The sequence below is a fragment of the Neodiprion lecontei genome, chromosome 4, assembly GCF_021901455.1.
Source record: "Neodiprion lecontei isolate iyNeoLeco1 chromosome 4, iyNeoLeco1.1, whole genome shotgun sequence".
Classification (NCBI taxonomy): Eukaryota; Metazoa; Arthropoda; class Insecta; order Hymenoptera; family Diprionidae; genus Neodiprion; species Neodiprion lecontei.
Genome location: NC_060263.1, coordinates 30,531,356 through 30,543,032, shown reverse-complemented (window position 1 = coordinate 30,543,032; position 11,677 = coordinate 30,531,356). Strand labels below are relative to the sequence as shown.

Here is an 11,677-nt window from a genome sequence, read left to right as displayed (position 1 = left end):
GTCTGAAAGTTTACTTTATATAACATCGGTACCAGATTTTATGTTGTTGCGGTATTGCATAAGGGGGGAGGGGGGATGGGGATGATGATTTTGTAATATAATCATGATTTTATTCCTAAATTCTACGTTCTCAAACACCAAAATTCACGAAAAAAATCAAGGCAACACACGAATCATTTTACCCTTAGCCGAGTGAAAAAATATTCCGGATGATCCCGCTCACATTATCACAGACTGGTACCATTCATTACCAGGCAATCGGGCTCATTATATTTGGATTTAGTGCTGCCGAAGGCACTTGGCGCGTCGTCGTCCCCAGGGTGACGAAGCGGCACGCGGCCGCATGATCGACCCTTTTCTGATTGCGGCGTAGACTCGTAATTCGATATGATCCGTGCACCGGTTGGCGATGCGCTCGTAGAACGCGTCGCGTGTATAACATACGGATATAATACCTACGCGCGTGTACGTCTGCCTACTTCGGTGTCGCACAGAGATTGCTAATCGCACGTGGCGTTAAAAAAGCTTCGACAGCTGGGCACCGAGTGCAAGCTACGTGGGTGTCTGTCTGCTCCTCTGCAAACTCCTTCAACGAATAAAATCTGCTGGTCAAGGGACGTGCCTTAGGCACGCGGGTTATATTATACACGCGTGTGGATATATCCCGTCAATTGTGAACGGGACAGTTGTTCGATATCCCTCCCCCCCCTGCCGCACCGTTAAAACCTCCGTGCCCCTTTGCGAGGATGCTGCGGCACATAATAGCTGCTTGTCAGAGCGTGCAAAGCGCGCGTTCCTCTTGCAGGCATTTTTTCATCTCTCTGCCCTGATAGTCGATGCATGAGCATAATACTATACCTACCGCGTGTGCGGTCCAACCTGCATGTGCGTGTAGCTCTGCTCAGGCATGAAAAGCCCATTGATTCTCGAAACGGTTAGTTGGCGTATGAAACGTGCTGATTCCGAGACTTTTATTTCACTCTTTTTACTATATCGCATGTTTATGATCACCGGTATCGTTGCTAATTTCTGCACAATACATCAACAAACAAGTATGATATACAGATAGTAATATTTTCAGAGAATGTCGTTTGAGATTGCCTACAGGGCCTCGCAGCAAGGACGCAAATTGGGCTCCCTGGGTAAATAATAAATGATATTTTTCTGAAGAATGCATCTGAAAGTACAGTACGAAAGCAAAAGAGCTAAAGATCGCGATTACGAATACGAATGAAATATTACGATTTCATTTGTTATCCCCTGTCTTGGGAGCCCCTAGTATTGGGCATTATCTCGGTTGCCCCAGTCTAGTTACGCTCCTGATTGCCTGAGAGTATCGCAACATTTTTTCGAAATTTCATTCCATATACGTGGAAAAATAAGATTTTGTGTAATGCGTTCAACGTTGCAGGAGGTATACGGAATATGTAAGAAACTGCAGCCTGTATTAATATCAATTTTCAATGAGTGCCGTTTCGACTGGGAGTTTTAATAAAATATCACCGAATCGCAAATAATAATTAAATTTTTTTGCGGGAATAATAAATTTTGATTATGAATAGCTTAATGCAGGCCGAATCGATTTTTGTCAGTGATTCCTGTATAAATACCCGTACATAATAGCGAAAATATACATACACTAATATAACAACTGCGGTACAACCTTATACAATATAAAAGAATACAATTTTTACTCATTCACGATCAAAATGTTTCCCCCTCCTCCACCCTCCAAATAAACCTATCGCAACGAATTTATCTCAAACTTTGACGTATTTTTCAGAGTCAGGTTATAAATTGTAAAACAATCAGCCTTCGTTGGCCTCACTGTAAATTCACTCACCCTGTTATATCCAATTCTATACAAATATAGAGTAAACAATTTTTCTCCTTCACAGCCTCTCGCGCGAGCAATCGATGAAGATGGAACAAAAAAAAAAAAAAGAAACTAGAAAACACCTACAGCATACCTGTGCACTTATTACAACCCATCACGCGGTCAGCACTTCCTGCAGCTGCTCCTCAAAAGAAGGGACGACGTAGCTCCATGATCGCTTCGACGCGTGTCGTCGAGGAGTTAACCGCGGCGATGAGTATTCAGCAGTTTAACGACGATGGATTCATGGAGGGGGGCAAAGGCAGCCGCTTCAAAGCTCCGCCCGTCGCCCGCCTCCACCTACACACATGTCTGCTGCGTGTCTCACGCACGTGGGGGGCGTTGGGCGGGGGCGGAAGGGGGGAAAAGGGGAAGATCCCCCCGCGTCGCGACGCTCGCGCACCTTGGGCGCCGTGGTTCGGCATCATGTTGTCCTGATACTAGCGCGGTGTTTCCGATGACCGTGGAACGCGGTTCCCCCGATGCGTTTCCTCGGGGAGACCCTCCGCGCTTCTCGAGTAGGGATACGAAGGTATGGGCATTACGAAATCGGCTCGAGATACTCGTTGCAGAGGTTCTCTCGTCGCGTTTCGAATCACGGAATGAATTACCTACCTGCGAGAAGAACGGGGTCGGTAACACCGATTGCTGCGTCTATTGCTTTTTTCACCTCTCTCAAAGTCTTCGAGCGAGAATCGAGCAACTGATAGTGCGTTTTGCTGCTGCTCCTGAAATTTATTCCCCCAATTCTAAGTCACTGTGCAGAGAATATATTGAATCCGTAAACGAAAGACTGCGCATCCAACTAGTTATACTTTGTGCGAATGTATGAAAAAACCGTTGCAATTTCAAATTAAACCACCGTACACCCCTTACATTATTATTATTATTGTTATTATTATTAACATTATTATTATTATTATTAATATTAATTTAATTGTATTAGATTATATGGTTATAAGAGTGTACACGTTGAACGGGCTGCGGGGCAGTAAATCAATTTATAATACGCAGGGCCTGCAATGTTCTCGATACTTCGTTAAAGGTGAAGGTACGGAAGAAGAGGAAGGAGGTAAAAAAAAAGAAGAAAAAAAATATGCATTTTTTCCGCGATGATTTACGGATCGAGGAGGAGACGCGGCTAATTCGTAACGCGGAAAAAATTTCGAACTTAATAGCTTCTGCGCGCAGAGCGCGAAGAGAATGGAAATTTAAAAGATGTAGGTATTTAGCTTTACGCATACATACCTATATACAATGTGACAGGTGAAAAGAAAATGCGAAAAGAGATCCGAATTTCGGTGTTGAAATTCTGGATAAACTCGCTCGAGGGAAGACGTGCATAACGTACCATTCATACCCGTTATACAAACCTGACAAAAACAGAGAGAAGACGGTTGTTACCGCAGGTCTGGCCAGTCCTTTGCCAGCAGCGCTCTTTCGTGACGCTAGCGTTACGCGGCGAGCATCGCGACGCTGGAAGTGGCGTCGAGACGAGCGGCGTCGCCCGCGCGGCTCGTTAATTTGCCAATGCTTCGCCCTCCGCACGCCGACGCCGGACTAACCACTGACAAATTATTCGACCGTAAAGCAGGGATGAAAAGAGAGAAAGAGAGAGACAGAGAGACAGAGGGCGAAATGGAGGATAAAGTACGTTCGAGCCGGTCGACGAGACGATGAAAAAGCGAATTTATGTCGACAACTCGTAAACATGTAATTAAACGCGATACGGCGAGTTCGCATCTGCACACCCTGCGGTGGATTTTACCCGGCAGCATTGCTCCGCTATACCTGTGTCATGCGTTATGTGCATTACACATGTATACGTGCCAGCCTGGAATTCAATGAAGTGCCAATTGGTGCTGCCGAGACTGTTATACTGTCTTCTCCCGCCTCGACCCCTTTCGTTTCGTTCCGCAGCGGCCGTACTTCTGTGTGCGAATCGAGATGCGTGCACACACCTGTAACAGTTATACACGATCGAATTACTCTCGCGGCTCGCTGGCATACCAGACCGCGTGGCTCGCAATTAATTCGTTGCCCGGTCTTCGATCAAGCAGATTTATGTACACCAATCGACTACCCCGAACAGCTTGTGTAAACGAGCCATCAGCGATACGCGCGCGAAATAATGCGCGTGCATGTGTGTGTGAGTGTATGATACTGTATTGATGCGGAAGATATTTCTCAGGAGTTAACATGCAGCGCGAAACGTTTGCATTATTTATCACTTGCGCTTTAACATTCTGACTGATTCGATATTCGATAAACTGATATACGCAGTGGACTGCCTGCATTTCTTGACGTTCGTGTTTTTATTGATTTTCAATATTTTTTGATTTTTTCAGACGTGAGATGTGATCGGTCATGCTTCGCGTGCACCTGTGTTAAAAAAAATTATCGACAATCGTTTAGGATAGGTGCAGATTTGGTGCACGCGTCGAAGGAAATTCTTACTTTATTTTTACGTGTAAGCTATTTTTAAAATCAAGACAGCATGCGTCGGATATCTCAATTGATAAACTGGTTTTATACACTTTGACAAACCCACAGATAAATCACGAACGAATGCTCGTGATAATTAATGGCTCAGCTGTGAATGATTCGGCAAAAGAAATACAGATCGTTTTAAGAATCACTCGGAAATATAACATTGTGAAATAAGTTTAGCATCAAAATAAACTCGAACATACCATTCGGTATATCATGAATATATAATGTATCAGAACGTACTGTGGTTTGCTATTTCAATGAATAAGCGACGAGATATGAACTGAACTACGACGCCGACAAAAAAAAAAAATCATTTTTTTACATTCCTCACGTCGCGAAAATTTAAGAATGTGTAACGTCTTTGTCGACACGATTTAGATGTACAGAGATTACAGAATTTGTATTATAATATTTATTTATAACGCGTTTAGTGGGGAATATTTGCAATTATTGCGATTGTTCGCATATAGAGCCCATATTTGTGAACAGATTTTCAGATATATGCATTGTCACGAGGCTCCGAGGGCAGAAGAACTTTATACTTTGTGGAGTTTTCGAGTAGTTGTTACCTCCTGATACAGATGGCACTACTCGTCTGAGGTTTGGTCAGAACGAGGACCGTTCGTCGTTAAACCTGGTGCTACAGCCGGATAGGCTCTCATAGACGACTGTGCCTGTATCGCGAACATTCGTGCACGAAGCCGATGCATCTAAGATACTATGATCATTTTTCAGCATTCCGTATAGGTTACATTTTAAAAAAATGCGATCTGAACTTGTATGGAATATTTTTTGCTGCCAATCCAACACCATCTGATGTCAATCTAATACCAATTATCGTCAATGTAACGCTATTTGACGTTAAAGTTTTGAATTGACCACAAAAATTGTTCTATAGTAGTCCACATCGGCCACTTTTGGTCAATGTTCCCACCGTCAATTTTTCACAGTGTACAAATACATTAATCCGAACTCCACGCGAAAAAAGCATGAGATAAAATTGGACAATAAAATTCTCACCGAAACGTTGATGAGAAATGAACGCATCTGTATCTACATCTGAATATAAAATGAAGATAGAGTAGTCGGTATTCGCGGTAATCCGATGTAATTAAATTATGAAATGCATCCACAGTTCGTATCATTTTTACCGCTTGGGTAAAAGGTTCATGGTCCAATCAACGTAATTGTCGGTTTTTACCACAGGCATACGTATATATGCATCTGAAATCACAATTCTTTAACGATGTTAGAATGTGTGCATGTATGTTAACCACGTACAGGATGCCGACTAAAGCGTCATAATAAGGTTTCCTGACTTTCGAAGATTATTTAAGATACGATGGAATTCTGCTTTCTTTTGATACAATATAATCACATCGGTATTTCTTTAAACACTGATATTCGAATCTTGGTACTATGCTAAAAAGATCTTACAGATAAAAAATGGTGTGTCTTTAACCATTTCCCCAAAATATCGAACCGATGTTTCGTCGGTTGAAAATTAAAATTGAAATTGCTCGCATCTATGGCTCAAATAGTATAATAAATGAAGTATGAACCGTACCGATAAAAATTCCAATGATCTAAATAATCAATTCATCGTTCCTGAGGAAAAATGTGCTTCTCTGGGTGTTCCTCATGTTTCTCTCGTAATTGTAACAAAATGCTCCCGGTCGTTCCCCGATTTTCCCTATTGCCGAATTCACGTTTTCGTGAATTCCACCTCGAGGATCATAGTCCGAATTCCGATTTCAAATAAAACCGTTTCTCGTAGATCGGCATCCGAGCCTTCTTGCCCCGTGGATACGGGGTTCGAGGAGGCGGAGGGACGACGGCCGGTTGGTTGGTTGGAGGGGATATCCAGGGGTTTGGGTGGGGAGGATCACGCCGACAGACACGCAGGGCACGGAGCAAGCAACTCCGCTCGAGCCGCAGAGTAAAGTCAGTCGCGCTCCGAGGTCCGAAGGAGAGAGTAGTTTGGCTCTCCGACAACCGTGTAACTGCACGCGCGCATATAATAACCGTAGACGGAGTGTTGTTCGATTAGCCGTACTGCCGAGATTCCGCGTTCTATGATAAAATAAATTTTCCATGCAAAAGATTAAAACCAAAACGCAAAAACAAATCGATAGAAAACAGTGCAGCGAGAGAGAGAGAGAGAGAGAATTGATGTATAAAAATTAGTTTCGAATAATAACCTCGCATTACTAGTGGTGGTGCGTCGTTGGCCGCCGAGTGAAGTGTGACTATGAGTGCGTGACGATAAAACCGTTGGGAATACTAGTGTCAGCCGGCGCGGCGTGCAGGGTGCGTGCGGTGAACGAAGGAAGCCGCAGGAAACGGAACGGCGAGCATGGCTCGCTGCCTCTTCGCCGCCTCCGTCGGCCTGGCGGTGGTCGGGTTCCTGATCGTCGGCGCCGCGGCGCGGAGCATAACGACGCTCGAGGCCCCGCGGGGGTGCGAGTGGCGGAAGGAAGGCGACGCCGAGGGCGAGGGCGAAACCGAGGCGCTGCTCTGCCGTCTGAGGACGATAGCCTCGGCGCCGGCACTCGTGGGTAACCTCTCCGCGATCCAGGCGGAGTCGGTCAGGTCGTTGGGCCTCGAGTGCAGCGACGTCCTCTTCTTCGAGAGTCAGCTCGACGGACCGCACGGGTTCCTGGGGCCGCTGCCGCGGCTGCACGAGCTGCGCGTCGAGTACTGCAAGATAAGACACCTGCCGGGCGGCGTCTTCGCCTCGATGCACTCGCTGCGGAGGCTCACCCTCAGAACCCACAACAGCGACTGGTCCGCGATGACCCTCGAGCTCCACCGTGACGCATTGCGCGGTCTTCCGGAGCTGAGACACCTCGACCTCGCCGAGAACAACATATGGATACTGCCGGCCGAGCTCCTCTGCCCCGTGCAGAGCCTCGCGAGCCTCAACGTGACGCGCAACAAGTTGCAGGACGTCATGTCCCTAGGGCTTTCGGAGTGGGCGACACCCTGCGCCCCTAATCTCGAGGTCCTGGACCTCAGCGGAAACGACCTGGGAGCTCTACCCGATAGCGCTTTGAGCGGTCTGCGCAGTTTGACCGTTCTCAAGCTCCAGGACAACGTCATCGCGGCCGTTGGGGATCACGCGCTCACGGGACTCACGTCCCTTCAGTCCCTCAACGTCTCGAGCAACAAGCTCGTCGCCCTTCCGCCCGAGCTCTTCTCCAACAGCCGTGATCTACGGGAGCTGATTCTCAGCAACAATTCACTCGCCGTTCTCGCCCCCGGACTACTCGAGGGACTCGACCAGCTACAGTCCCTCGATCTCAGCTCTAACGAGCTCACCAGTCAGTGGGTTAACCGCGACACCTTCGCCAGACTCGTCAGGCTCGTTGTTCTCGACATTTCGTTCAACTCCCTGACCCGTATCGATTCCCACGTCTTCGCCGATCTCTACAGTCTTCAGGTGCTCAAGCTCGAGCACAACGATATCGACACCCTGACAGAGGGCTGCTTTGGATCGCTGAGAAATCTTCACTCCCTCACTCTCTCTCACAACAGAATCGCCCGTCTAGATCCCGTCCACACGGTTGGGCTAACCGCCCTGGGACAGCTCTTCCTCGACAGCAACAACCTCCGCGCTATTCACCCACGGGCCTTCGTCAATCTGACCGATCTTCAGGACCTGTCTCTCAGCGGCAATTCGCTCAACGATATTCCGGACGCTGTGCGCGAGCTCAGAGCGTTGAAAACACTCGACCTCGGCAACAACCACGTGTCGAGAATCGACAACGAGTCTTTCGCCGGGCTGGACCAGCTGTACGGTCTTCGTCTGGTCGACAACAAGCTGGAGAACGTGTCCCGCGAGGCGTTCGCGTCCCTGCCGGCTCTCCAGGTCCTGAACCTCGCCAGCAACACGATAAGGCACGTGGAGCAGAGCGCGTTCGCGAACAACCCGGTCCTCAGGGCTATCCGACTGGACGGTAACCAGCTGACGGAGATTCGCGGCGCGTTTACGAGCCTTTCAACCCTCGTGTGGCTGAACGTGTCGGATAACAAGCTGCTGTGGTTCGACTACAGCTACTTACCTTCGAGTCTCGAATGGCTCGACATGCACGCGAACCAGGTCGGCGAGCTCGGCAACTACTACATGGTCCGTAGCACTCTCCGTATAAAGATGCTCGACGCCAGCTTCAACCTGATCACCGAGATATCGGACGCCAACGTCCCGGACAGCGTGGAAACCCTCTTCCTCAACAACAACAAGATTCGCAACGTAGCGCCGAAGACCTTCCTGCAGAAGACCAGCCTCGAGAAGGTGGTCCTCTACGGCAACGAGATACGACACCTCGAGCGCAGCGCCCTGGGTCTCCAGCCCGTCCCGGGTGACCGGGAGTTGCCGATGTTCTACATAGGCGACAATCCGATATTCTGCGACTGCAACATGGAGTGGCTGCCGGCCGTTAACGAGCTCGCCAGGCTGCGGCAGCATCCGAGGATAATGGACCTCGACTCGGTCACCTGCGAGATGTCGCACGCCCGAGCATCGCCTCGTCGACCTCTCCTCTCCCTGAAGCCGAGGGACTTTTTGTGCCACTACGAGACTCACTGCTTCGCCCTGTGTCACTGCTGCGATTTCGACGCCTGCGACTGCGAGATGACATGTCCGGACAACTGTTCCTGCTACCACGACCACAGCTGGTCCAGCAACGTGGTGGACTGCTCGAACGCCGGGTACAACCACGTGCCGGAGAGGATACCGATGGACGCTACGGAGATTTACCTGGACGGCAACGAGCTCGGGGACCTCGGGAGTCACGTATTCCTGGGAAAGAGGAGGCTCGAGGTTCTGTATCTCAACAACAGCGGCATCGCGGCCCTCCACAATCGCACCTTCGTCGGCGCGGGCGCTCTGAAGGTCCTTCACTTGGAGGGCAACGCCCTGCGCGAGTTACGGGGCCACGAATTCGACCAGCTGGAACGAGTCGCCGAGCTCTATCTGGATCACAACGCCATAGCCACCGTGGGCAACGACACCTTCACCAAACTCAAAGGCCTGGAGGTTCTCCGTCTGGACAACAACCGCATCGTCGACTTTCCCCCGTGGACGGCGCTCCCCGGGGCCGGATCGGGGGTCAGGGTGGCTCTCGAGGGTAACGCCTGGAGCTGCGAGTGTGCAAACGCCGCGCTCCTCCGCACATGGCTCACCCAGCATCCCGGGGATTCGGAGAAAATGTACTGCCGGGACGGCGCCGAGACGATAGCTCAGGCCATGCAGCGCTGCGGCGATCCCGCCACGGAGGCGGTCAGCCGCGGGGCCCAGGACAGTCCGATCTTGGGTGGAAATTTCGTTCCTCTATTGGCGGGCGCCCTGGTAGCGGTGATAGCCGTCTGCCTCTTCGTCGCCCTGGCCTTCGCCTTTCGTCAGGACGTCAGACTTTGGGCCCATGCGAAGTACGGGCTGAGACTCGGCAAAGCTACGCCGCCCCCGGACGAGGAACGAGACCGTCTCTTCGACGGTTACATAGTGTACAGCGGAAGGGACGAGGACTTCGTGTCGCGTTGCCTGGCGGCGGAGCTCGAGCAGTCGGGACTCGCGCTGTGCCTCCATTGGCGGGACCTTCCGCCGGCGAGGCCCCAGGAGGCCGTGCCACCGGCCGCAGCTGCGGCGAGACGGGTTATAATCGTGTTCTCGCCGGTGTTCCTGTCCGGGGAATGGCAGCATCCCGAATTTCGCTCGGCGCTGCGGGCCGCCCTGGAGGGCATCAGACCCAACTGCAGGCGGAGACGCGTCGTGATACTCCTCGCGGCCGAGCCGCCGACCTGCGACCCGGAGCTACAGCTGCTCCTGCAGACCTGCACGGTTATCGTATGGGGGGAGAAGCGGTTCTGGGAGAAGCTACGGTTCGCCATGCCCGACTCGGAGAAACGGAGGGACGGGAAGAAGGTTGTCGGCGACAGGAACCGGGCCCCGGCTCGTTACACGGCCGCCCCGTCCGCCGTTGATGCATGGTCGAAGCCGAACGGAAGCCTCGTAGTCCCCGTCCACGCCCCGACTCCAACCCCCACGCAGTCGACGTACGTCAGTTCGGCATCGAGTAGAACCGAGGACGAAGACAGCGGCGCCGAGCACCAGCACCACGGCGGCTACAGCGCCCTCCACACGAGCAACGCGAGGCCCCCTAGTCTCTCCTCGCGGGGCAGCCATCTGTACAGCACGATACCCGAGCCCCCCGGGCCCAACGGCGTTGGGGGCCCGACGGCGACCGTCGCCGTTCCCTCGGCCCCCGTTCCAACGAACCCCAGAACATATTTCGTCTAGCGTCACGGAAGGCGTGGATGTAACGCGGGACATTTTCACGGATAACGCTCTTCATCGTTTCGCATTCTATATCGTATGGTACCCACATGTATAGTGCGTGAGGTTGGTGCGATCGAGTTAAAAACGATTGGGGGGGGGGGGGGGGGGGGGCGAGTGGGGATCGGAGAGATCTAACGCGAAAGAGAGAGAGAGAGAGAGAGAGAGAAACTCTACTATATAGCTGTGAGTATCGCTCGCACTTACCACACACGATCATCTATAATCCCCCCCACCCCCCCTCCGGCGCGCATCATTTTTATTCCTACTAATTGTTTAATTTGCAATTTATTTGTATTATAAATATGAATATACGTATAAATATATACATGCATATATATGTATATATATATATATATATATATATATATATACATATTCTATTATAATTATAACGTATTATCAATCGGATAATATTATAGTCTCGACGAATCGATGTGTATATGAGACCTCGTTCCTACAGACTGCTGGCCCTCCTTCGTAACGGGAGTGTCACTTAACGCTTACTAGGCTATAAGACCCTTTGTAAATAGTGTACTTATTCTTGTAAATATCACGCATACAATATTATATACATATACATATATATATATATATATATATATACACATATATATGTATATATACATATATGCATTTTATATATATACATATATATGTTTATGTATATATATATCATATATGTATGAAATTGAAATAATTGTATTATTATTAGATAAACGAAATGCGTGTTATATATATGACTAGGAATTTATTACTACAATATATGTATGTATGTATATATATACATTACACATATATTATATATACATAGGTACATCTCGAAAAATGGTTGTAAATACGCTCACGATCGATCATCTAACGCATTTTGTCGACATTATTATTATGATTATTACTATGATTACGATTACTCTTATTATTATTATTATTATTATCATTATTACTATTAAATTAATAATTACTTAATAACAATT

At 49.0% G+C, this 11,677-nt stretch overlaps 1 protein-coding gene across 1 annotated transcript; it reads left to right on the top strand.

Annotated features, from left to right (window-relative positions):
• The first annotated feature begins 6,313 nt into the window (after window positions 1-6,313).
• Window positions 6,314-10,970, top strand: LOC107222944 (toll-like receptor Tollo). The gene has a single exon (XM_015662491.2). It carries the CDS (start codon window positions 6,726-6,728, stop codon window positions 10,665-10,667), a length of 3,942 nt encoding a protein of 1,313 aa, XP_015517977.2. The 5' UTR covers window positions 6,314-6,725; the 3' UTR covers window positions 10,668-10,970.
• Window positions 10,971-11,677: the final 707 nt, after the last annotated feature.

Coding starts and splice junctions, on each gene's coding strand:
- LOC107222944 (XM_015662491.2), top strand. CDS start 6,726: ATGGCTCGCTGCCTCTTCGCCGCCTCCGTCGGCCTGGCGGTGGTCGGG.